Raw genomic sequence first — 24,570 nt, forward strand, 5'->3', positions numbered from 1 at the left:
GGTGCCAAGGGGTAAGTGGCACCAAGGGGCAGGCAGGAGGTGGCATCAGGAGGAATTTGGTTGGAGTGGAGGCTTGGCACAGGCTGCCCAGAGAGAGGCAGAGCTTCCAACCTCGCCCTAGGCATGGTGCCCCTGGGCATGGTGCCCCCTGGGCAAGCTGCTGTGGGTATCCCCCTGGCCTGGCACAACTTCCCTGGCACTAACTCTGGGGCTCCACGGTGCCAGCTCTGCACCTCACCCACCCAACCCCCCCCAGATTTTGGGGTCTCCAGGAAAGGAGTCCAAAGTTTTATTAGCAAACCTCCAGCCCTGCCCCAGTGCCAACAGCTCCTGTGCCCACCGCGGTGCCAGGAAGGAGCTTCACCAACCCGCCTCACCCCCGCTGCTGCCCGCAGGGTGCCAGGTCCGGAGGCAGGATCAGATCATCCACTGGTCCTGGTCCTGCTCTGCCCCTTCCATGTCCACCTGGAGGAGGAAGAGGAGGAGGAGGAGGAGGTGCCAGCCTCGGGCACGGGCGGTGCCCGCACGGCCCTGGGGCAGTGCCCGGGGCAGGATCAGCTCATCCACTGCTCCTGCTCCTGCTCTGCCCCTCCGGGCCCCAGAGGGAGGAGGAGGAGGGGGGGGGGGGGGGGGGAGGGGTTGGGCCCTCAGGGTGCCTGTGCCCCCCCCCCGGTGCTGCCTCACCTCGTTCACCTCTCCATCATCCGGGGACTCGTTGTAGTCGTTCATCTCGTCCATGTCCTGCATGTCCTCATCGTCCTCCGAGTCCTCCTCGCTGTCCTCATCGTCCTCATCGTCCTCCTCCTCCTCCTCGTCGTAGTGCTGGGGGGGACCAGGCGGCTCCAGCGCCACACACGCGGCTCCAGCGCCCCCCAGCTGCCCCACGCAGCTCCAGCACCACACACACAGCTCCAGCGCCACGCAGCTGCCCCACACAGCTCCAGCGTCCCACACACAGCTCCAGCGCCCCCCAGCTGCCCCACACAGCTCCAGCGCCACACGCGCAGCTCCAGCGCCCCACACACTGCTCCAGCATCCCACACACTGCTCCAGCGCCCCCCAGCTGCCCCACACAGCTCCAGCGCCCCACACGCGGCTCCAGCGCCACACAGCTGCCCCACGCAGCTCCAGTGCCACACACACTGCTCCAGCGCCCCCCAGCTGCCCCACACGCAGCTCCAGTGCCACACACACTGCTCCAGCGCCCCCCAGCTGCCCCACACGCAGCTCCAGCGCCCCACACACTGCTCCAGCGCCCCCCAGCTGCCCCACACGCAGCTCCAGTGCCACACACACTGCTCCAGCGCCCCCCAGCTGCCCCACACGCAGCTCCAGTGCCACACACACTGCTCCAGCGCCCCCCAGCTGCCCCACACGCAGCTCCAGTGCCACACACACTGCTCCAGCGCCCCCCAGCTGCCCCACACAGCTCCAGCGCCCCACACACAGCTCCAGCGCCCCACACACGGCTCCAGCGCCCCACACACGGCTCCAGCGCCCCACACACGGCTCCAGCGCCCCACACATGGCTCCAGCGCCCCACACACGGCTCCAGCGCCCCCCAGCTGCCCCACACAGCTCCAGTACCCCACACGTGGCTCCAGCGCCCCCCAGCTGCCTCGCAATTGGCTCCAGCGCCGCCCCCCCCCTCCCCCGCTGCCCCATACGCGGCTCCAGCGCCCCACACGCAGCTCCAGCACCCCACACACAGCTCCAGCGCCCCACACACAGCTCCAGCACCCCACACACAGCTCCAGCGCCCCACACACAGCTCCAGCGCCCCACACACAGCTCCAGCGCCCCACAGCTGCCCCACACGCAGCTCCAGTACCCCACACGTGGCTCCAGCGCCCCCCCCCCCCCCCCCCCGCTGCCCCATACGCGGCTCCAGCGCCCCACACGCAGCTCCAGCACCCCACAGCTGCCCTCCTCCTCCCCTTGCCCTCCCCCATGCCAGCCTGTGCCCACCTCTGATGCTGGCTTCCCGATGGGCACCAGGTTGTTGTCCTTCTCTGCTATGCTCTGCAGCTGGGGCAGGGAGGAGATGGAGCTTGGGCAGCAGCTCCAGAGCCAGCCCTGGTGCCAACCCCAGCCCACAGAGCCCTGCCTGCCCCAGTGTCATGCCCGGCCCCTGCCAGCCTCTGTGCCATCTCTGCCCTCAGCCCCGGGACCCTCTCTTGCCAGCCTCGTGCTGCTCCCAGGCTGGCACCAAGCTGGGTGGAGGCGCAGGAGGGAGCTACAGAAGGGTGTGCCCAGCCTGGAGCCATGGGGTGAGGGCACCGAGGGCAAGGGCTGGTAAAGAGCACTGGGTGGGTGGTGGCAGCAGCTGGAGAGGAGCCAGGGGGTGCCCAGGTGGGCAAGGAGGGCAGCAGCAGCCTGGCAGGGAGCAGCAGTGGTGTGGGCAGCAGGAGCAGGGCAGGGATGGTGCCCCTGGGCTGGGCACTGGGGAGGGCACAGCTGGCAGGCTGGGGGCAGGGCTGGGCACAGCAGTGGCAGGAGCAGCTGCAGGGGCTGGGGCAGGGCACAGAGCAGGGCAGCAGAGCTGGGCAAGGCTCAGTGCCTGCCCCTGCAGCACCCCCGGGGCCCTGCCGCTCCCGGGGCCCTGCCGCTCCCGGGGCCCTGCCGCTCCCGGGGCCCTGCCGCTCCCGGGGCCCTGCCGCCCCCGGCCCCTACCCCGCCCCCGCGGCGCACCCAGGCCTGGTGCTGCTGCTCCTGCTGCTGCAGCTCGGTCTCGTCCACGCAGGGCCGGTCGAGGTTGAACCAGAGCGGCTCGGTGGCGCGGGGCAGCAGCGAGGGGAACAGCGTGGCCATGGCGCGGCAGCGGCACCGGCACCGGCGGCAGCGGCAGCGGCACCGGCGGCAGCGGAACCCCCGCGCCGGGAGCAGGCAGCGCCGCCCGGAAGGGAGCACCGCGGAGCCGGAAGTTGGCGCGGCCGCGCCGGAGGTCCCCTTTGACGCATGCGCACAAGGGGAAGCGGCGAGGCCACGCCCATGTGCCGGGGGGCGTGGTTAGGGTGGAGGGGGCGTGGAGTAGGCGTGGTTAGCTGTGATCGACAGCTCGGGGGTCCCGCCCCCACCGCCGGCCCCGGGAGCGGGGAGCGGCACCGGCGGGGGCGGCTGCGACCCACGGGGGGCATCTGGGACCCCCCCCGCGGGTGTCTGTGACCCACGGAGGGGATTTGTGACCCACGGAGGACTCCTGGGACCCCCCACGGGTGTCTGTGACCCATGCGAGGCACCTGGGACCCCCCCACGGGTGTCTGTGACCCATGCGAGGCACCTGGGACCCCCCGCGGGTGTCTGTGACCCATGTGAGGCACCCGGGACCCCCCCACGGGTGTCTGTGACCCATGCGAGGCACCTGGGACCCCCCGCGGGTGTCTGTGACCCATGTGAAGCACCTGGGACCCCCCCCACGGGTGTCCGTGACCCATGCGAGGCACCTGGGACCCCCCCCGGATATCTGTGCCCCCCCCTACGTCGGATGCCTATAACCCATGGAGGGCATCTGGGCTCCTCCCACGGGCATCTATGACCCACGGGGGACATCTGAGACCCTCCCACGGGTATCTAAAACCCACGGGGGGCATCTACGTCCCCCCACTGTGTACCTATAACCCCCCCACGGGTGCCTATGACTCATGGAGGCAATCTGAGAGACCACCCACACCCCTCCCACGGGTGTCTGTGGCCCACGGGGAGGTATTTATGACCCGCAGGGGACATCGAGGACCCTCCCACGGTGGGTGAAGAGGCAGCGAAGGTCACCAGGGAGACCAGGTTGGTGCCAGCAGGGACCTCACTTTGGTGCCAGCGGGGACCCCATTTTGGTGCCCCCTGTGCCCCCACTTTGATGCCAGAAGGGACCTCACTTTGGTGCCAGCAGGGACCTCACTTTGGTGCCAGCGGGGACCCTATTTTGGTGCCACCTGTGCCCCCACTTTGATGCCAGCAGGGACCCCCTGTTGTTGACACCACTGCTCCCAGTTTAGTGCCAGCAGAGACCCCTGTTTGGTGCCAGCACTGCCCCCTTTTTGATGCCAGCGGAGCTTCCACTTTGGTGCCAGCAGTGAACTCCGTTTGGTGCCAGCAGGGACCCCACTTTGGTGCCAGCAGGGACCCCACTTTGGTGCCAGCGGGGACCCCATTTTGGTGCCACCTGTGCCCCCACTTTGATGCCAGCAGGGACCCCCTGTTGTTGACACCACTGCTCCCAGTTTAGTGCCAGCAGAGACCCCTGTTTGGTGCCAGCACTGCCCCCAGTTTGATGCCAGCGGAGCTTCCACTTTGGTGCCAGCAGTGAACTCCGTTTGGTGCCAGCAGGGACCCCACTTTGGTGCCAGCAGGGACCTCACTTTGGTGCCAGCGGGGACCCTATTTTGGTGCCACCTGTGCCCCCACTTTGATGCCAGCAGGGACCCCCTGTTGTTGACACCACTGCTCCCAGTTTAGTGCCAGCAGAGACCCCTGTTTGGTGCCAGCACTGCCCCCAGTTTGATGCCAGCGGAGCTTCCACTTTGGTGCCAGCAGTGAACTCCGTTTGGTGCCAGCAGGGACCCCACTTTGGTGCCAGCAGGGAGAGCCGTCCGGTGCCAGCAGCGCCCCCAGTCCGGGGTCAGCAGCGATCCGGGCTGGGTGCCACCCACGTGCCCGGAGGGAGGCAGGACTTTGCCCCCTCCCCGGGGGGCACGGTGCCCCCTCCGGCTCCCGCTTGCTGCTGAGCGCTGCGGAGGTCGGCGGCAGGGAGATGGCACCCGGGAGGCTCCTGCTGGGGCTCCTGCTCTGGGTGGGCACCATGCCCGCGGGGGCGGCAGCGGGGGACGCTCTGCTCAGCGTCTGCATGGATGCCACCCACCACAAGAAGGTGCCCGGGCCTGAGGGGCAGCTCTATGGGCAGGTAAGGGCCGGGGGAACCACCAGCTGCTGCCCACCGGTGCCAGCCAGGCGGGTGGCATGGGGGCGTCCGGCGGTGGCAACGAGGTGGAGAGCCCCTCATGGGCACCCTCATGGGCACCCTCATGGGCACCCTCACGGGCACCCTCACGGGCACCCTCACGGGCACCCTCAACCCACTCGCACCCTCCCACGCCCCGAGGACCGCCCCATGGAGACCCTCTCCCAATAGGGACCCTCATGTGCGCCCCCCGCGACCCACTCGCGCCCACCCTGGAGACCCTCCCCGAGCCCTTGGAGCCCACCCGTGGAGCCCCTCACGTCCCCACTCACCCCACCCACGGGGACCCTTCCCGCCCCTCCAAGCCCACCCACGGGGACCCTTCCCGCCCCGCTGCGCCGTCCCTCGGCGCCGCTCGCCGCCCGGTGCCGATCGGGGCCGGTGCCGCCGCCCGGTGCTGAGCGGTGCCGGTGTCGCCGCCTGGTGCCGGTGCCGCCGCCCGGTGCTGAGCGGTGCCGGTGTCGCCGCCTGGTGCCGCCCGGTGCCGGTGCCGCCGCCCGGTGCTGAGCGGTGCCGGTGTCGCCGCCTGGTGCCGGTGCCGCCGCCCGGTGCTGAGCGGTGCCGGTGTCGCCGCCCGGTGCCGATCGGGGCCGGTGCCGCCGCCCGGTGCTGAGCGGTGCCGGTGTCGCCGCCTGGTGCCGGTGCCGCCGCCCGGTGCTGAGCGGTGCCGGTGCCGCCGCCCGGTGCTGAGCGGTGCCGGTGTCGCCGCCTGGTGCCGCCCGGTGCCGGTGTCGCCGCCCGGTGCTGAGCGGTGCCGGTGCCGCCGCAGTGCGCCCCCTGGCGGAACCTGTCCTGCTGCAGCGCCGCCACCAGCGAGGCCGCGCACCGGGACCGCTCCCCGCTCTACGGCTTCAACCTGGAGCACTGCGGGGCGCTGCCCGCCCGCTGCCGCCGCCACTTCGTGCAGGACGCCTGCCTCTACGAGTGCTCCCCCAACCTGCGGCCCTGGATCCGCCCGGTGCGTGCCCCCCCGCCGCCGCCCGCGCCGCACCGCACCGCCGTGCCCACCGCCACCACCGCCGTGCCCACCGCCGTGCCCACCGCCACCACTGCCGTGCCCACCCCCACCACCGCCGTGCCCACCGCCACCACCGCCACCACCGCCGTGCCCACCGCCACCACCGCCGTGCCACCACCATTAGCACCATCATGGCCACCACCACCATTACCACCACAGTCACCACCATCACCACCACCATGGCCACCACCATCATGGTCACCACACCCAGCATGGCCATCACCACCACAGCCACCATGCACCAATACCGTGGTGATCACCACCATCACCATCACCACCATCTCCATCACCACCACCATCTCCATCACCACCATCACCACCACCATCACCACCACCACCACCATCACCATCACCATCACCACCATCACCACCACCATCACCACCACCACCGTCACCATCACCATCACCACCATCACCATCTCCATCACCATCTCCATCACCACCATCACCACCATCACCACCATCACCACCACAGCCACTACCACCCCCATGACTTCCACCACCGCCATGACCACCCCCATCCTGTGCCCCCTGGCATTGCCTGGCACCCAACTGTTTGGCTTCTCCACCCTCCCCTCCCCAGGTGGACAGCAGCTGGCGGAAGGAGAGGATCCTCCACGTGCCCCTGTGCCAGGAAGACTGCCAGCAGTGGTGGGAGGACTGCCAGGATGCTTTCACCTGCAAGGCCAACTGGCACCAGGGCTGGAACTGGAGCACAGGTCAGTGCTGAGCACCTGGGATGGTCCTGCTGGGTCTTGTCTGGTTGCCCACCACGGGTGAAGCCTCCTGTGGGTCTCCACCTCATGGAGAGGTGACCCCCAAGGGGGACCTGCTGCCAGCCAGGGCCCCTGGGATGCCCCTGCTGGGACCCTGGGATGCTCCTGCTGGGCACCTGGGACTTGTCTGGTTGCCCACCATGGTTGGAGGTCACCCCAGGAGCTGAGTTGGTGTCACCACATGAGCTCTGTTTGGTGTCCCCATGGCTGGAGGTCCCCCAGGAGCTGTGTTTGGTCCCCCCAGGAGCTGTGTTTGGTCCCCCCAAGAGCTCTGTTTGGTCCCCCCAGGAGCAGTGTTTGGTCCCTCCAGGAGCTGTGTTTGGTCCCCCCAAGGAGCTGTGTTTGGTCCCCCCAGGAGCTGTGTTTGGTCCCCCCAGGAGCAGTGTTTGGTCCCCCCAAGGAGCTGTGTTTGGTCCCCCCAGGAGCTGTGTTTGGTCCCCCCAAGAGCTCTGTTTGGTCCCCCCAGGAGCTGTGTTTGGTCCCCCCAAGGAGCTCTGTTTGGTCCCCCCAGGAGCTCTGTTTGGTCCCCCCAGGAGCAGTGTTTGGTCCCCCCAGGAGCTGTGTTTGGTCCCCCCAGAAGCAGTGTTTGGTCCCCCCAGGAGCTGTGTTTGGTCCCCCCAGGAGCAGTGTTTGGTCCCCCCAGGAGCTGTGTTTGGTCCCCCCAGGAGCAGTGTTTGGTCCCCCCAGGAGCTGTGTTTGGTCCCCCAGGAGCTCTGTTTGGTCCCCCCAGGAGCAGTGTTTGGTCCCCCCAGGAGCTCTGTTTGGTCCCCCCAGGAGCTGTGTTTGGTCCCCCCAGGAGCTGTGTTTGGTCCCCCCAGGAGCAGTGTTTGGTCCCCCCAGGAGCTGTGTTTGGTCCCCCCAGGAGCTCTGTTTGGTCCCCCCAGGAGCTCTGTTTGGTCCCCCCAGGAGCTGTGTTTGGTCCCCCCAGGAGCAGTGTTTGGTCCCCCCAGGAGCTGTGTTTGGTCCCCCCAGGAGCTCTGTTTGGTCCCCCCAGGAGCAGTGTTTGGTCCCCCCAGGAGCTCTGTTTGGTCCCCCCAGGAGCTCTGTTTGGTCTCCCCACCCTGCAGTACCCCCAGCACCCCCCAGGCTCACCTCCCACCCGCATCCCTCCTCGCTCTGCCCTCTCTCCCGGCAGGCACCAACCAGTGCCCGCGGGGTGCCAGCTGCCGGCGGTTCGGGGCGGTGTTCGCCAGCCCTGCCCAGCTGTGCCAGGACATCTGGAGCCAGTCCTACAGCGCCAGCCGCTACACGCGCGGCAGTGGGCGCTGCATCCAGATGTGGTTCGACCCCGCCCAGGGCAACCCCAACGTGGCCGTGGCACAGTTCTATGCCAGCGCCGCCCTGCCAGGCCCCCGCGGGTGCCCTCTGCTCGGCCCGGGGCTGCTCCTCCTCCTCCTCCTCCTGCCGCTGCCCTCCAGCCTGCTCCACTCGTGAGGTGGAGACCACCGCGGCCACGCTCAGCGCAGCCCACGGGCACCGCACGGCCCCGGAGCGCCTCCCCGTGGAGACCTTCGGGACCACCCTCAAGCCCACCCGTGGGGACCACTCCCACCCCTTCAGGACCCCCCCACCGAGATCCTCCCCCCAGCATGGCACACCCCAAATAAAGACCCCAACCCCCCTCGGGGTGCTGCTATTTGGGGGGGGGGAAGGGATGGGGGAGCCGGGGGGGGGCTGGGATTGATCTTTTGGGCCCCCCCCCTCCCCAAAATACCGCTCCCAGGGTCCCACCTCCCTATGGCCCCTCCCCCTCAATGGCCCCTCCCCCATAGCCCCTCCCCATTCTCAGTGGCCACACCCCTACATCTCCCCCTCCCCCCTCGATTTCCCCCTCCCTAGCCCCCCCCCAACCCAGTATCCTGGGGGGGCTCTGGGAGCTGAGGGAGAGGCAGAGTGGGGGGCACTGGGGGCACTGGGGGGCACTGGGGTGGGCACCGGGAAGCACTGGAGGGGGCACTGGGAAGCACTGGGGGGCACTGGGGAGGGCACCGGGAAGCACTGGGTGACACTGGGGTGGGCACTGGGAAGCACTGGGGGGTGGGCACCGGGAAGCACTGGGGGACACTGTGGTGGGCACCGGGAAACACTGGGGGGTGGGCACCGGGAAGCACTGGGGGGCACTGGGGAGGGCACCGGGAAACACTGGGGGGTGGGCACCGGGAAGCACTGGGGTGGGCACTGGGAAGCACTGGAGGGCACTGGGGAGGGCACTGGGGGGAGGGCACCGGGAAGCACTGGAGGGTACTGGGGTGGGCACCGGGAAGCACTGGGGTGGGCACTGGGAAGCACGGGAGGGCACTGGGGAGGGCACTGGGGGGAGGGCACCGGGAAGCACTGGAGGGCACTGGGGTGGGCACCGGGAAGCACTGTAGGGCACTGGGGAGGGCACTGCGGGGAGGGCACCGGGAAGTACTGGAGGGCACTGGGGTGGGCACTGGGGTGGGCACCAGGGTGGGCACCGGAGCGGCCCCGAGAGCCGTCCCCGCCGGACCGGGAGCGGGACCGGCCCGGGCCCCGCCCCGCCCCTGGCCCCGCCCCGGGCCCCGCCCCGGGCCCCGCCCCACGCGCGCCCCCGCTGCGCGCTGCCGCTCCGCGCCCGGACTATGGCGGCGGGGCCGGGGGTGGGCAGCGGCGGCGGCGGCGGTGCGGGAGGGGCGAGCGGGAGCGGTCCCGGCGGTCCCGGCCCTCCGCCTCCGTCCTCGCTGTCGCCGGCGCCGCCGCTCTGGTACCACCGCGACCTGAGCCGGGCGGCGGCGGAGGAGCAGCTGGCACGGGCCGGGCGCGACGGCAGCTTCCTGGTGCGGGACAGCGAGAGCGTGGCAGGAGCCTTCGCCCTCTGCCTCCTGTGAGCCCAGCGCGGCGGGCACGGCGGGCACGGCGGGAACGGGGGGGCACGGCGGGACCGGGGGGGCACGGCAGGGAACGGGGGGGCACGGCGGGAACGGCGGGGCACGGCGGGAACGGGGGGGCACGGCGGGAACGGGGGGGCACGGCGGGCACGGCGGGGCACGGCAGGGAACGGGGGGGCACGGCAGGGAACGGAGGGGCACGGCGGGAACGGGGGGGCACGGCAGGGAACGGAGGGGCACGGCGGGCACGGGGGGGGCACGGCAGGGAACGGGGGGGCACGGCGGGAACGGGGGGGCACGGCAGGGAACGGGGGGGCACGGCGGGAACGGGGGGGCACGGCAGGGAACGGGGGGGCACGGCGGGCACGGCGGGGCACGGCGGGAACGGGGGGGCACGGCGGGAACGGGGGGGCACGGCAGGGAACGGGGGGGCACGGCGGGCACGGCGGGCACGGCGGGGCACGGCGGGAACGGGGGGCACGGCGGGCACGGCGGGGCACGGCGGGAACGGGGGGGCACGGCAGGGAACGGGGGGGCACGGCAGGGAACGGGGGGGCACGGCGGGAACGGGAGGGCACGGCAGGGAACGGGAGGGCACGGCAGGGAACGGGGGGGCACAGCAGGGAACGGGGGGGCACGGCGGGCACGGCGGGGCACGGCAGGGAACGGGGGGGCACGGCGGGCACGGGAGGGCACGGCGGGAACGGGAGGGCACGGCAGGGAACGGGGGGGCACGGCGGGCACGGCAGGGAACGGGAGGGCAAGACGGAACAGGAGGGCACGGCGGGCACGGGGGGGCACGACAGGGAACGGCAGGGAACGGCGAGCAGCGGCTGCCCGAGCGGCGGAAGGCGGAGAGGTGGGGGAAGGGCAGGGACGGGAACGGGACACGGAGTGGGACGCGGAGAGGGGAGGGGGGGACAGAGTGGGGAGAGCAGGTGCGGGGGAGGGGGGACACAGAGTGGGGCTAGCGGGGGGGGCACAAGGGACATAGCGTACCGGGGGGGAGCACGGAGAGCCAGGGGGACACCGGGGAGAGGAGAGCGGAGTGGGGATACTGGCGGGGACAGACGCGTCACGGGTGGGAGTGAGTGGGACAGAGCGGGGAGAGCAGGGGGGGACACAGAGTGGGGAGAGCGAGGGGGGGGACACAGAGTGGGGAGAGCGAGGGGGGGACACAGAGTGGGGAGAGCGAGGGGGGGGGCAGAGTGGGGAGAGCGAGGGGGGGGGCAGAGTGGGGAGAGCGAGGGGGGGGCACAGAGTGGGGAGAGCGAGGGGGGGGGCAGAGTGGGGAGAGCGAGGGGGGGGCACAGAGTGGGGAGAGCGAGGGGGGGACACAGAGTGGGGAGAGCGAGGGGGGGGGCAGAGTGGGGAGAGCGAGGGGGGGACACAGAGTGGGGAGAGCGAGGGGGGGACACAGAGTGGGGAGAGCGAGGGGGGGGACACAGAGTGGGGAGAGCGAGGGGGGGGCACAGAGTGGGGAGAGCGAGGGGGGGACACAGAGTGGGGAGAGCGAGGGGGGGGCACAGAGCGGGGAGAGCGAGGGGGGGACACAGAGCGGGGAGAGCGAGGGGGGGGGCAGAGTGGGGAGAGCGAGGGGGGGGCACAGAGTGGGGAGAGCGAGGGGGGGGGCAGAGTGGGGAGAGCGAGGGGGGGGGGCAGAGTGGGGAGAGCGAGGGGGGGACACAGAGTGGGGAGAGCGAGGGGGGGGGCAGAGTGGGGAGAGCGAGGGGGGGACACAGAGTGGGGAGAGCGAGGGGGGGACACAGAGTGGGGAGAGCGAGGGGGGGACACAGAGTGGGGAGAGCGAGGGGGGGGCAGAGTGGGGAGAGCGAGGGGGGGGCAGAGTGGGGAGAGCGAGGGGGGGGCAGAGTGGGGAGAGCGAGGGGGGGGCACAGAGTGGGGAGAGCGAGGGGGGGGCACAGAGTGGGGAGAGCGAGGGGGGGGCAGAGTGGGGAGAGCGAGGGGGGGGCAGAGTGGGGAGAGCGAGGGGGGGGCAGAGTGGGGAGAGCGAGGGGGGGGCAGAGTGGGGAGAGCGAGGGGGGGGCACAGAGTGGGAGAGCGAGGGGGGGGCACAGAGTGGGGAGAGCGAGGGGGGGGCAGAGTGGGGAGAGCGAGGGGGGGGCAGAGTGGGGAGAGCGAGGGGGGGGCAGAGTGGGGAGAGCGAGGGGGGGACACAGAGTGGGGAGAGCGAGGGGGGGGGCACAGAGTGGGGAGAGCGAGGGGGGGGGCAGAGTGGGGAGAGCGAGGGGGGGGGCAGAGTGGGGAGAGCGAGGGGGGGGCAGAGTGGGGAGAGCGAGGGGGGGACACAGAGTGGGGAGAGCGAGGGGGGGGACACAGAGTGGGGAGAGCGAGGGGGGGGCAGAGTGGGGAGAGCGAGGGGGGGACACAGAGTGGGGAGAGCGAGGGGGGGCACAGAGTGGGGAGAGCGAGGGGGGGGCAGAGTGGGGAGAGCGAGGGGGGGCACAGAGTGGGGAGAGCGAGGGGGGGGCAGAGTGGGGAGAGCGAGGGGGGGGCAGAGTGGGGAGAGCGAGGGGGGGACACAGAGTGGGGAGAGCGAGGGGGGACACAGAGTGGGGAGAGCGAGGGGGGGACACAGAGTGGGGAGAGCGAGGGGGGGGCAGAGGGGGGAGAGCGAGGGGGGGCAGAGTGGGGAGAGCGAGGGGGGGGCACAGAGTGGGGAGAGCGAGGGGGGGGCACAGAGTGGGGAGAGCGAGGGGGGGGCAGAGTGGGGAGAGCGAGGGGGGGGCAGAGTGGGGAGAGCGAGGGGGGGGCACAGAGTGGGGAGAGCGAGGGGGGGGCACAGAGTGGGGAGAGCGAGGGGGGGGCAGAGTGGGGAGAGCGAGGGGGGGGCAGAGTGGGGAGAGCGAGGGGGGGACACAGAGTGGGGAGAGCGAGGGGGGGGCACAGAGGGGGGAGAGCGAGGGGGGGGCAGAGTGGGGAGAGCGAGGGGGGGGCAGAGTGGGGAGAGCGAGGGGGGGGCAGAGTGGGGAGAGCGAGGGGGGGACACAGAGTGGGGAGAGCGAGGGGGGGGCAGAGTGGGGAGAGCGAGGGGGGGACACAGAGTGGGGAGAGCGAGGGGGGGGCACAGAGTGGGGAGAGCGAGGGGGGGGCAGAGTGGGGAGAGCGAGGGGGGGGCAGAGTGGGGAGAGCGAGGGGGGGGCACAGAGTGGGGAGAGCGAGGGGGGGGCAGAGTGGGGAGAGCGAGGGGGGGACACAGAGTGGGGAGAGCGAGGGGGGGACACAGAGTGGGGAGAGCGAGGGGGGGGCAGAGTGGGGAGAGCGAGGGGGGGACACAGAGCGGGGAGAGCGAGGGGGGGACACAGAGCGGGGAGAGCGAGGGGGGGGCAGAGTGGGGAGAGCGAGGGGGGGACACAGAGTGGGGAGAGCGAGGGGGGGACACAGAGTGGGGAGAGCGAGGGGGGGACACAGAGTGGGGAGAGCGAGGGGGGGGACACAGAGTGGGGAGAGCGAGGGGGGGGCAGAGTGGGGAGAGCGAGGGGGGGGCAGAGTGGGGAGAGCGAGGGGGGGGCAGAGTGGGGAGAGCGAGGGGGGGGACACAGAGCGGGGAGAGCGAGGGGGGGGCAGAGTGGGGAGAGCGAGGGGGGGGCAGAGTGGGGAGAGCGAGGGGGGGGCAGAGTGGGGAGAGCGAGGGGGGGGCACAGAGTGGGGAGAGCGAGGGGGGGGCAGAGTGGGGAGAGCGAGGGGGGGGCAGAGTGGGGAGAGCGAGGGGGGGGCACAGAGCGGGGAGAGCGAGGGGGGGACACAGAGCGGGGAGAGCGAGGGGGGGGCAGAGGGGGGAGAGCGAGGGGGGGGACACAGAGTGGGGAGAGCGAGGGGGGCACAGAGTGGGGAGAGCGAGGGGGGGGCACAGAGTGGGGAGAGCGAGGGGGGGGCACAGAGCGGGGAGAGCGAGGGGGGGGCACAGAGCGGGGAGAGCGAGGGGGGGGCACAGAGCGGGGAGAGCGAGGGGGGGGCACAGAGCGGGGAGAGCGAGGGGGGGGCACAGAGCGGGGAGAGCGAGGGGGGGGCAGAGCGGGGAGAGCGAGGGGGGGGCACAGAGTGGGGAGAGCGAGGGGGGCGCAGAGTGGGGAGAGCGAGGGGGGGGCAGAGTGGGGAGAGCGAGGGGGGGACACAGAGTGGGGAGAGCGAGGGGGGGACACAGAGTGGGGAGAGCGAGGGGGGGGACACAGAGCGGGGAGAGCGAGGGGGGGACACAGAGCGGGGAGAGCGAGGGGGGGGCAGAGTGGGGAGAGCGAGGGGGGCACAGAGTGGGGAGAGCGAGGGGGGGACAGAGTGGGGAGAGCGAGGGGGGGGCACAGAGTGGGGAGAGCGAGGGGGGGACACAGAGCGGGGAGAGCGAGGGGGGGGCAGAGTGGGGAGAGCGAGGGGGGCACAGAGTGGGGAGAGCGAGGGGGGACACAGAGTGGGGAGAGCGAGGGGGGGGCAGAGTGGGGAGAGCGAGGGGGGGGCACAGAGTGGGGAGAGCGAGGGGGGGGCAGAGTGGGGAGAGCAGAGGGTGGGACTGTGAGGGGACTGGGGAGGGAGTGGAGCAGTGGCAGTGCCAGTCTGGGCGCACTGGTAGAGCTGGGGGGCACTGGAGGGATGGCACTGCCAGGCCGGGGGGGCAGTGGGGACAGGACATGGCACTGCCCTGGCAGCTCTGCCTGTTGGCAGTGCCTATATGTGCCCCTGGCAATGCTGGCACCTTGCTGTGCTCATGGGGTGAGTGGTGGCATTGTGGGCACCTCCTGAGTGCCCTCTGGGCACCGGCAGCTGCCAGCTCCTGGCAAAACCAGGGAGAGCTGGGAGGGTGCCAACAGTAGCTTGGGGCTGTGTCCTGTGCCAAGTGCCCTGTGCTGGCAGCACCGTGCCATGTGTGTGTGCTAGATGCCAGGTGTCAAGTGCCCTGTCCTGTGTGCCAGGTGCCATGCACCATGTGCACAGGGGGACCTGGCAACAGGGGCAGCAGGGTGGCACTAAGGGCCTCAACACTGTGGAGTGGCACAGGGGGACCTGGCAGCAGGGTGGCACTGAGGGACCCAGCCCTCTGGGGTGGCATCTAGGACCCTCAGCACCCATCTGAGATGCCCAGCACCCATTTAGCACCCCTTGAACCCTCCCTTAGGCCTTCCTCCTTGGCAGCTTGGGCCAGCCCTGGCAGCTGGTGCCATGTGCCAGGCCAGGGTGGCAGCAGAGCCAGCTGAGGGAGGTGTCTGTGCCCGCAGGTTCCAGAAGCATGTCCACACCTACCGCATCCTGCCTGACGAGGAGGACTTCCTGGCAGTGCAGGTGGGCACGCAGGGCTGGGGCAGTGCCAGGGAGCTGGGCACACTGCTGGCACAGGGCCGAGGCAATGCCACGGAGCTGGGTATGCTGTTGGCACAGCACTGGGGCCATGCCAGGGCACAGGGACTCTGCTGGCACAGATCTGAGCCAGTGCCACCACCCCAATTCCCCCCAGCCCATGCTGACAGTGCTGAGCTGTGTGCCCTGTGCCCGCAGACGTCGCAGGGGGTGCAGGTGCGGCACTGCCCCTGTGCCAGGCGCGGTTGTGCCCGCTGGGGCCGTGCCTGGCGGCGCTGAGCTGTGTGCCCTGTGCCCGCAGACGTCGCAGGGGGTGCAGGTGCGGCACTGCCCCTGTGCCAGGCGCGGTTGTGCCCGCTGGGGCCGTGCCTGGCGGCGCTGAGCTGTGTGCCCTGTGCCCGCAGACGTCGTCAGGGGGTGCAGGTGCGGCACTGCCCCTGTGCCAGGCGCGGTTGTGCCCGCTGGGGCCGTGCCTGGCGGCGCTGAGCTGTGTGCCCTGTGCCCGCAGACGTCGCAGGGGGTGCAGGTGCGGCACTGCCCCTGTGCCAGGCGCGGTTGTGCCCGCTGGGGCCGTGCCTGGCGGCGCTGAGCTGTGTGCCCTGTGCCCGCAGACGTCGCAGGGGGTGCAGGTGCGGCAGTGCCCTGTGCCAGGCGCGGCTGTGCCCGCTGGGGCCGTGCCTGGCGGCGCTGAGCTGTGTGCCCTGTGCCCGCAGACGTCGCAGGGGGTGCAGGTGCGGCACTGCCCCTGTGCCAGGCGCGGTTGTGCCCGCTGGGGCCGTGCCTGGCGGCGCTGAGCTGTGTGCCCTGTGCCCGCAGACGTCGCAGGGGGTGCAGGTGCGGCACTGCCCCTGTGCCAGGCGCGGTTGTGCCCGCTGGGGCCGTGCCTGGCGGCGCTGAGCTGTGTGCCCTGTGCCCGCAGACGTCGCAGGGGGTGCAGGTGCGGCACTGCCCCTGTGCCAGGCGCGGTTGTGCCCGCTGGGGCCGTGCCTGGCGGCGCTGAGCTGTGTGCCCTGTGCCCGCAGACGTCGCAGGGGGTGCAGGTGCGGCACTGCCCCTGTGCCAGGCGCGGTTGTGCCCGCTGGGGCCGTGCCTGGCGGCGCTGAGCTGTGTGCCCTGTGCCCGCAGACGTCGCAGGGGGTGCAGGTGCGGCACTGCCCCTGTGCCAGGCGCGGTTGTGCCCGCTGGGGCCGTGCCTGGCGGCGCTGAGCTGTGTGCCCTGTGCCCGCAGACGTCGCAGGGGGTGCAGGTGCGGCACTGCCCCTGTGCCAGGCGCGGTTGTGCCCGCTGGGGCCGTGCCTGGCGGCGCTGAGCTGTGTGCCCTGTGCCCGCAGACGTCGCAGGGGGTGCAGGTGCGGCACTGCCCCTGTGCCAGGCGCGGTTGTGCCCGCTGGGGCCGTGCCTGGCGGCGCTGAGCTGTGTGCCCTGTGCCCGCAGACGTCGCAGGGGGTGCAGGTGCGGCACTGCCCCTGTGCCAGGCGCGGTTGTGCCCGCTGGGGCCGTGCCTGGCGGCGCTGAGCTGTGTGCCCTGTGCCCGCAGACGTCGCAGGGGGTGCAGGTGCGGCACTGCCCCTGTGCCAGGCGCGGTTGTGCCCGCTGGGGCCGTGCCTGGCGGCGCTGAGCTGTGTGCCCTGTGCCCGCAGACGTCGCAGGGGGTGCAGGTGCGGCACTGCCCCTGTGCCAGGCGCGGTTGTGCCCGCTGGGGCCGTGCCTGGCGGCGCTGAGCTGTGTGCCCTGTGCCCGCAGACGTCGCAGGGGGTGCAGGTGCGGCACTGCCCCTGTGCCAGGCGCGGTTGTGCCCGCTGGGGCCGTGCCTGGCGGCGCTGAGCTGTGTGCCCTGTGCCCGCAGACGTCGCAGGGGGTGCAGGTGCGGCACTGCCCCTGTGCCAGGCGCGGTTGTGCCCGCTGGGGCCGTGCCTGGCGGCGCTGAGCTGTGTGCCCTGTGCCCGCAGACGTCGCAGGGGGTGCAGGTGCGGCACTGCCCCTGTGCCAGGCGCGGTTGTGCCCGCTGGGGCCGTGCCTGGCGGCGCTGAGCTGTGTGCCCTGTGCCCGCAGACGTCGCAGGGGGTGCAGGTGCGGCACTGCCCCTGTGCCAGGCGCGGTTGTGCCCGCTGGGGCCGTGCCTGGCGGCGCTGAGCTGTGTGCCCTGTGCCCGCAGACGTCGCAGGGGGTGCAGGTGCGGCACTGCCCCTGTGCCAGGCGCGGTTGTGCCCGCTGGGGCCGTGCCTGGCGGCGCTGAGCTGTGTGCCCTGTGCCCGCAGACGTCGCAGGGGGTGCAGGTGCGGCACTGCCCCTGTGCCAGGCGCGGTTGTGCCCGCTGGGGCCGTGCCTGGCGGCGCTGAGCTGTGTGCCCTGTGCCCGCAGACGTCGCAGGGGGTGCAGGTGCGGCACTGCCCCTGTGCCAGGCGCGGTTGTGCCCGCTGGGGCCGTGCCTGGCGGCGCTGAGCTGTGTGCCCTGTGCCCGCAGACGTCGCAGGGGGTGCAGGTGCGGCACTGCCCCTGTGCCAGGCGCGGTTGTGCCCGCTGGGGCCGTGCCTGGCGGCGCTGAGCTGTGTGCCCTGTGCCCGCAGACGTCGCAGGGGGTGCAGGTGCGGCACTGCCCCTGTGCCAGGCGCGGTTGTGCCCGCTGGGGCCGTGCCTGGCGGCGCTGAGCTGTGTGCCCTGTGCCCGCAGACGTCGCAGGGGGTGCAGGTGCGGCACTGCCCCTGTGCCAGGCGCGGTTGTGCCCGCTGGGGCCGTGCCTGGCGGCGCTGAGCTGTGTGCCCTGTGCCCGCAGACGTCGCAGGGGGTGCAGGTGCGGCACTGCCCCTGTGCCAGGCGCGGTTGTGCCCGCTGGGGCCGTGCCTGGCGGCGCTGAGCTGTGTGCCCTGTGCCCGCAGACGTCGCAGGGGGTGCAGGTGCGGCACTGCCCCTGTGCCAGGCGCGGTTGTGCCCGCTGGGGCCGTGCCTGGCGGCGCTGAGCTGTGTGCCCTGTGCCCGCAGACGTCGCAGGGGGTGCAGGTGCGGCACTGCCCCTGTGCCAGGCGCGGTTGTGCCCGCTGGGGCCGTGCCTGGCGGCGCTGAGCTGTGTGCCCTGTGCCCGCAGACGTCGCAGGGGGTGCAGGTGCGGCGGTTCCGGACCCTGAGCGAGTTGATCTCCCTCTACCTGCAGCCCAACCAGGGGCTGGTCTGTACCCTGCTCTTCCCGGTGGAGCGGGACAAGGACAAGGACAGCCTGGAGGACAGGGACTGCTCGGGTGAGGCTGGGGGCAGGGGTGCCCCTTGAGGTGCCCTGTGCCCGCGTTAGAGCTGCTGCCGCTTGTGTGTTGCAGACGGAGAGGAGGAGAAGCCTCCCCTGCCCCCCCGCTGCGGCTCCACCGCTGGCACTGCCAACCCCGCGGGGCTCAGCCCCTCGCCTCTGGGCTCGGCCGTGCCCGAGGGCAGCCTGGAGGGGTGAGCAGATCAACTCCCCCCCGCCCTGGCAGGGGCTCTGCATGCCCGCGGGCACCACCTCCTCCCTGTCCCCCACCCCCTCAGTGTCCTCTGCACCCCTCCCTGTCCCCCACCCCCTCAGTGTCCACTGCACCCCTCCCTGTCCCCCACCCCTTCAGTGTCCACTGCACCCCTCCCTGTCCCCCACCCCTTCAGTGTCCACTGCACCCCTCCCTGTCCCCCACCCCTTCAGTGTCCACTGCACCCCTCCCTGTCCCCCACCCCTTCAGTGTCCACTGCACCCCTCCCTGTCCCCCACCCCCTCAGTGTCCACTGCACCCCTCCCTGTCCCCCACCCCTTCAGTGTCCACTGCACCCCTCCCTGTCCCCCACCCCCTCAGTGTCCACTGCACCCCTCCCTGTCCCCCACCCCCTCAGTGTCCACTGCACCCCTCCCTGTCCCCCACCCCCTCAGTGTCCACTGCACCCCTCCCTGTCCCCCACCCCTTCAGTGTCCACTGCACCCCTCCCTGTCCCTCACCCCCTCAGTGTCCACTGCACCCCTCCCTGTCCCCCACCCCTTCAGTGTCCACTGCACCCCTCCCTGTCCCCCACCCCCTCAGTGTCCACTGCCCCCCTCCCTGTCCCTCACCCCCTCAATGTCCTCTGCACCCCTCCCTGTCCCCCACCCCCTCAGTGTCCACTGCCCCCCTCCCTGTCCCCCACCCCCTCAGTGTCCTCTGCACCCCTCCCTGTCCCCCACCCCCTCAGTGTCCTCTGCACCCCTCCCTGGCCCCCACCCCCTCAGTGTCCTCTGCCCCCCTCCCTGTGTGGCACAGCCCCAATGGCCTCAGCAGCATCTCCCACGAGTACCTGAGGGGCAGCTACAGCTTGGACCTGGAGGCTGTCAGGGGTGGGGCCAGCAACCTCCCCCACCTCAACAAGACCTTGGTGACATCCTGCAAGCGGCTCCACAGGTGAGGGGGGGGGGTGGGGATGGGGGGAGATGAGGGGAGGTGGGTGGGGATGGAGGGAGAGGGGTGAGGGTGGATGGAGATGGGTGGGGATGGAGGGAGATGGGTGGGGATGGAGGGAGATGGGTGGGGATGGATGGAGGTGGATGGGGATGGAGGGAGGTGGGTGGGGATGGATGGAGATGAGTGGGGATGGATGGAGATGAGTGGGGATGGAGGGAGATGGGTGAGGATGGAGGGAGATGAGTGAGGATGGAGGGAGATGGGTGAGGGTGGAGGGAGATGGGTGAGGATGGAGGGAGATGGGTGGGGATGGATGGAGATGAGTGGGGATGGATGGAGGTGGGTGGGGATGGAGGGAGATGGGTGAGGATGGAGGGAGATGGGTGAGGATGGAGGGAGATGGGTGGGGATGGATGGAGATGAGTGGGGATGGATGGAGGTGGGTGGGGATGGAGGGAGGTGGGTGGGGATGGATGAAGATGAGTGGAGCTGGTTGGGGATGAGTGGGGATGGGTGGAGATGGATGGGGATGGGTGGAGATGGGTGGGGCTGGGTGGAGATGGGTGGGGCTGAGTGGGGCTGGGTGTTTGTGGGGGGGGCTGGGGGTCCTGAGCCCCCTCCTCCCTGCAGCGAGGTGGACAAGGTGCTGGCAGGGCTGGAGATCCTCTCCAAGGTGTTTGACCAGCAGAGCTCCACCATGGTCTCCAAGATCCTGCAGCAGGTGAGGGGCACCCAGGGGGCACCTCCACACACACACAGCGCTCTGAGGGGCCCATCCTGCCCCGTCCCGTGGGGCTGGGTGGATCCAGGGGTCCCATCCTGCCCTGTCCCGTGGGGCTGGGTGGATCCAGGGGTCCCATCCTGCCCTGTCCCGTGGTGCTGGGTGGATCCAGGGGTCCCATCCTGCCCTGTCCCGTGGTGCTGGGTGGATCCAGGGGTCCCATCCTGCCCCATCCCGTGGTGCTGGCTGGATCCAGGGGTCCCATCCTGCCCTGTCCCGTGGTGCTGGGTGGATCCTGGGGTCCCATCCTGCCCTGTCCCGTGGTGCTGGGTGGATCCAGGGGTCCCATCCTGCCCCATCCCGTGGTGCTGGCTGGATCCTGGGGTCCCATCCTGCCCTGTCCCGTGGTGCTGGGTGGATCCAGGGGTCCCATCCTGCCCCGTCCCGTGGTGCTGGGTGGATCCAGGGGTCCCATCCTGCCCCTGCTGGGGGCTGGGCTGCATCTGGGGGTGCTGTGTGCCGCAGCCTGCAGGGCAGAGCGGGGAGCAGGAGCTGGAGACCTTGGTGCTGAAGCTGTCGGTGCTGAAGGACTTCCTGGCCAGCATTGAGAAGAAGGTGAACTGGGGGCACTGGGAGGTGGTGCTGGGGGCACTGGGGGCTGCTGCTGGGGGCACTGGGGGAGAGGAGCAGTGGGGGGGTGGTGCTGGGGGCACTGGGGGAGAGGAGCAGTGGGAGGTGGTGCTGGGGGCACTGGGAGCAGTGGGGGGGTGCTGGGGGCAGTGGGAGCAGTGGGGGGGTGCTGGGGGCACTGGGAGCAGTGGGGGGGTGCTGGGGGCACTGGGAGCAGTGGGGGGTGGTGCTGGGGGCAGTGGGAGCAGTGGGAGGTGGTGCTGGGGGCAGTGGGAGCAGTGGGAGGTGGTGCTGGGGGCAGTGGGAGCAGTGGGAGGTGGTGCTGGGGGCACTGGGAGCAGTGGGGGGGTGCTGGGGGCACTGGGAGCAGTGGGGGGGTGCTGGGGGCAGTGGGGGGGTGCTGGGGGCAGTGGGGGGGTGCTGGGGGCAGTGGGAGCAGTGGGAGGTGGTGCTGGGGGCACTGGGAGCAGTGGGAGGTGGTGCTGGGGGCAGTGGGAGCAGTGGGAGGTGGTGCTGGGGGCAGTGGGAGCAGTGGGAGATGGTGCTGGGGGCAGTGGGAGCAGTGGGAGGTGGTGCTGGGGGCAGTGGGAGCAGTGGGAGGTGGTGCTGGGGGCAGTGGGAGCAGTGGGAGATGGTGCTGGGGGCAGTGGGAGCAGTGGGAGGTGGTGCTGGGGGCAGTGGGAGCAGTGGGAGGTGGTGCTGGGGGCAGTGGGAGCAGTGGGAGATGGTGCTGGGGGCAGTGGGAGCAGTAGGGGGGTGCTGGGGGCAGTGGGAGCAGTGGGAGGTGGTGCTGGGGGCAGTGGGAGCAGTGGGAGGTGGTGCTGGGGGCAGTGGGAGCAGTGGGAGATGGTGCTGGGGGCAGTGGGAGCAGTGGGGGGGTGCTGGGGGCAGTGGGAGCAGTGGGGGGTGGTGCTGGGGGCAGTGGGAGCAGTGGGGGGTGGTGCTGGGGGCAGTGGGAGCAGTGGGAGGTGGTGCTGGGGGCAGTGGGAGCAGTGGGAGATGGTGCTGGGGGCAGTGGGAGCAGTGGGGGGGTGGTGCTGGGGGCAGTGGGAGCAGTGGGGGGTGGTGCTGGGGGCAGTGGGAGCAGTGGGGGGTGGTGCTGGGGGCAGTGGGAGCAGTGGGGGGTGGTGCTGGGGGCAGTGGGAGCAGTGGGAGGTGGTGCTGGGGGCAGTGGGAGCAGTGGGAGATGGTGCTGGGGGCACTGGGAGCAGTGGGAGGTGGTGCTGGGGGCAGTGGGAGCAGTGGGAGGGTGCTGGGGGCAGCGGGAGCAGTGGGAGGGTGCTGGGGGCAGTGGGGGGGTGCTGGGGGCAGTGGGAGCAGTGGGGGGTGGTGCTGGGGGCAGTGGGAGCAGTGGGAGATGGTGCTGGGGGCAGTGGGAGCAGTGGGGGGGTGCTGGGGGCAGTGGGAGCAGTGGGAGGGTGCTGGGGGCAGTGGGAGCAGTGGGGGGGTGCTGGGGGCACTGGGAGCAGTGGGAGGGTGCTGGGGGCAGTGGGAGCAGTGGGAGGTGGTGCTGGGGGCAGTGGGAGCAGTGGGAGGGTGCTGGGGGCAGTGGGGGGGTGCTGGGGGCAGTGGGAGCAGTGGGGGGGTGCTGGGGGCAGTGGGAGCAGTGGGGGGTGGTGCTGGGGGCAGTGGGAGCAGTGGGAGGTGGTGCTGGGGGCAGTGGGAGCAGTGGGAGGGTGCTGGGGGCAGTGGGGGGGTGCTGGGGGCACTGGGAGCAGTGGGGGGGTGCTGGGGGCAGTGGGAGCAGTGGGGGGGTGCTGGGGGCAGTGGGGGGGTGCTGGGGGCAGTGGGAGCAGTGGGGGGGTGCTGGGGGCAGTGGGAGCAGTGGGAGGTGGTGCTGGGGGCACTGGGAGCAGTGGGGGGGTGCTGGGGGCACTGGGAGCAGTGGGGGGGTGCTGGGCTCTGGGCTGTGCTGAAGGTGGTGCTGGGTGCACAGCTGGCACCAGTGGGATCTTATGGGTGGGGACTGGCACTGGAGGGGGCTGGGGGTGATGGTGGCAGTGATGGTGGTGACAATGGTGGTGATGATGATGATGGTGCCTGGCAGGCACTGAAGGCTGTGCAGGAGCTGAGCTCAGCTGCCCCTGCTGCCCCCACCCAGCCCCTGGCACGCAAGGCCAAGAGCATCCCTGTGCAGACCTTTGAGGTGGGCACTGGGCACAGTGGGGGCACTGGTGGGGTGGGACCCTGCTGGAGCTGGGCACTGGTGGGGCTGGGCACTGGCGGGACTGGGTGCAAGTGGAGCTGGGCACTGGTGGGGCTGGGCACTGGCGGGGCTGGGTGCAAGTGGAGCTGGGCACTGGTGGGGCTGGGCACTGGTGGGGCTGGGTACTGGTGGGACTGGGTGCAAGTGGAGCTGGGCACTGGTGGGGCTGGGCACTGGTGGGGCTGGGTGCAAGTGGAGCTGGGCACTGGTGGGGCTGGGTGCAAGTGGAGCTGGGCACTGGTGGGGCTGGGCACTGTTGGGGCTGGGCCCTGGTGGGACTGGGTGCAAGTGGAGCTGGGCACTGGTGGGGCTGGGCACTGGTGGGGCTGGGTGCAAGTGGAGCTCGGCACTGGTGGGACTGGGCACTGGTGAGACTGGGTGCAAGTGGAGCTGGGCACTGGTGGGGCTGGGTGCAAGTGGAGCTGGGCACTGTTGGGACTGGGCACTGGTGGGGCTGGGTGCAAGTGGAGCTGGGCCCTGGTGGGACTGCTTGGCACCTGCCGGCTGCTGCAGCCGTGTGCTGGCCATGCCCAGCAGCGTGCCCAGCCAGGTGCCCACCTTACCTGGCACCACCCCCTAGGTGAAGCTGGACGTGGGGCTGGGCGAGCTGCCCAAGCTGGGCAAGTGGCAGAAGCAGAGCCTGAGCGTGGACGTGGAGGGTGGCAGGCTGGTGGTGCTGCGGCGCCAGCGCGACAGCCAGGAGGACTGGCACACCTTCGGGCACCAGCGCAGTGCGTGCTGGCCTGGCACGGCCTCTGGGGGGCGCCCTGGGTGGGCACCGCCGCGGGCAGCCCAGCTCAGCTGGGGCTGCTTCCTGGGGAGGGCATCACCTACAGCCTTTGGTGGCGCCACCTGGTGGAGCTCCGTGGGGGTCACCCACGTTGGGTGCCCATCAGGTGCCCATCCTATGCCCCCGGGTGGTTCCTGGTGGGCACCCAGGCTCAGTTGGGGCTGCTTCCTGGGGAGGGCATCGCCCCACAGCCTTTGTTGGCAGCAGCGGGTGGGGGCTGGCGGTGGTGCCCGCGGGGCGGGGCAGGGCGGGGTCAGTGGTGGTGTGGGCAGGGCGGGGCGGGCGGGCGGCGGCTGAGGCGGTGCCCACTGTGTGCCAGTCCGGCAGCTGATCAAGTCGCAGCGGGTGCAGAACAAGCTGGGCATCGTCTTCGAGAAGGAGAGGGACAGGACCCAGCGCAAGGACTTCCTCTTCGTCAGTGCCAGGGTGAGTGCCCGCAGCGCCCAAAGCCCAGGCTGGCACCCAGGAGCCCCACTGTGGCCCCATGGGGTCCCTGCAGAGCAGTGTAGCTGCCAGGCTGGCACCAGGCTGGCACCAAGGAGCCCCAGTGTGGCCCCATGGGGTCCCTGCAGGGCAGTGTAGCTGCCAGCCTGGCACCCGGCTGGCACCAAGGAGCCCCAGTGTGGCCCCATGGGGTCCCTGCAGGGCAGTGTAGCTGCCAGCTTGGCACCAGGCTGGCACCAAGGAGCCCCAGTGTGGCCCCATGGGGTCCCTGCAGAGCAGTGTAGCTGCCAGCTTGGCACCAGGCTGGCACCAAGGAGCCCCAGTGTGGCCCCATGGGGTCCCTGCAGGGCAGTGTAGCTGCCAGCCTGGCACCAGGCTGGCACCGAGGAGCCCCAGTGTGGCCCCATGGGGTCCCTGCAGAGCAGTGTAGCTGCCAGGCTGGCACCAGGCTGGCACCAAGGAGCCCCACTGTGGCCCCATGTGGTCCCTG

General features: G+C 71.4%; 3 protein-coding genes across 4 annotated transcripts in view; 2 read left to right on the forward strand and 1 right to left on the reverse strand.

The window, feature by feature from the left end:
• Positions 1-272: 272 nt before the first annotated feature.
• On the reverse strand, positions 273-2,877 carry ANAPC15 (anaphase promoting complex subunit 15). 2 transcript variants are annotated; one of them, XM_064144118.1, is made up of 4 exons: positions 2,674-2,877; positions 1,969-2,028; positions 685-822; positions 273-465 (listed from the first exon to the last, which is right to left on the reverse strand). In XM_064144118.1, the coding sequence occupies exons 1-4, from the start codon at positions 2,809-2,811 to the stop codon at positions 418-420; spliced, it is 384 nt and encodes a 127-aa protein (XP_064000188.1). In that variant the 5' UTR covers positions 2,812-2,877; the 3' UTR covers positions 273-417. The 2 variants fall into 2 exon arrangements, with proteins under 2 accessions (XP_064000188.1, XP_064000189.1); XM_064144119.1 differs by having other exon boundaries at positions 2,692-2,867.
• On the forward strand, positions 2,843-8,369 carry LOC135175809 (folate receptor gamma-like). The gene is made up of 6 exons (XM_064144117.1): positions 2,843-2,923; positions 3,720-3,780; positions 4,554-4,897; positions 5,724-5,912; positions 6,556-6,691; positions 7,884-8,369. Exons 3-6 carry the CDS (start codon positions 4,748-4,750, stop codon positions 8,180-8,182), a joined length of 774 nt encoding a protein of 257 aa, XP_064000187.1. The 5' UTR covers positions 2,843-2,923; positions 3,720-3,780; positions 4,554-4,747; the 3' UTR covers positions 8,183-8,369.
• A 982-nt stretch (positions 8,370-9,351) lies between these two features.
• INPPL1 (inositol polyphosphate phosphatase like 1) overlaps positions 9,352-24,570 on the forward strand; it is a 16,148-nt gene continuing 929 nt past the window's right edge. Inside the window, exons 1-10 of the mRNA XM_064144052.1 lie at positions 9,352-9,593; positions 14,826-14,889; positions 17,987-18,137; positions 18,213-18,333; positions 19,152-19,289; positions 19,920-20,010; positions 20,536-20,625; positions 22,688-22,786; positions 23,427-23,577; positions 23,956-24,090. Coding sequence (XP_064000122.1) covers positions 9,352-9,593; positions 14,826-14,889; positions 17,987-18,137; positions 18,213-18,333; positions 19,152-19,289; positions 19,920-20,010; positions 20,536-20,625; positions 22,688-22,786; positions 23,427-23,577; positions 23,956-24,090 — 1,282 coding nt within the window. The remainder of the gene's footprint in view (positions 9,594-14,825; positions 14,890-17,986; positions 18,138-18,212; positions 18,334-19,151; positions 19,290-19,919; positions 20,011-20,535; positions 20,626-22,687; positions 22,787-23,426; positions 23,578-23,955; positions 24,091-24,570) is intronic.

The sequence above is a fragment of the Pogoniulus pusillus genome, chromosome 6, assembly GCF_015220805.1.
Source record: "Pogoniulus pusillus isolate bPogPus1 chromosome 6, bPogPus1.pri, whole genome shotgun sequence".
Classification (NCBI taxonomy): domain Eukaryota; kingdom Metazoa; phylum Chordata; class Aves; order Piciformes; family Lybiidae; genus Pogoniulus; species Pogoniulus pusillus.

Excerpts from the sequence above, each read along its gene's own strand:
- LOC135175809 (XM_064144117.1), top strand. The coding sequence starts at position 4,748 with ATGGCACCCGGGAGGCTCCTGCTGGGGCTCCTGCTCTGGGTGGGCACC. Across the intron at positions 4,898-5,723 it reads AGGGGCAGCTCTATGGGCAG|TGCGCCCCCTGGCGGAACCT; the intron begins GTAAGGGCCGGG and ends GTGCCGCCGCAG. Across the intron at positions 5,913-6,555 it reads TGCGGCCCTGGATCCGCCCG|GTGGACAGCAGCTGGCGGAA; the intron begins GTGCGTGCCCCC and ends TCCCCTCCCCAG.
- ANAPC15 (XM_064144118.1), bottom strand. The coding sequence starts at position 2,811 with ATGGCCACGCTGTTCCCCTCGCTGCTGCCCCGCGCCACCGAGCCGCTC. Across the intron at positions 2,029-2,673 it reads GGGTGCGCCGCGGGGGCGGG|CTGCAGAGCATAGCAGAGAA; the intron begins GTAGGGGCCGGG and ends TCCCTGCCCCAG. Across the intron at positions 466-684 it reads ATGATGGAGAGGTGAACGAG|GTGGACATGGAAGGGGCAGA; the intron begins GTGAGGCAGCAC and ends TTCCTCCTCCAG.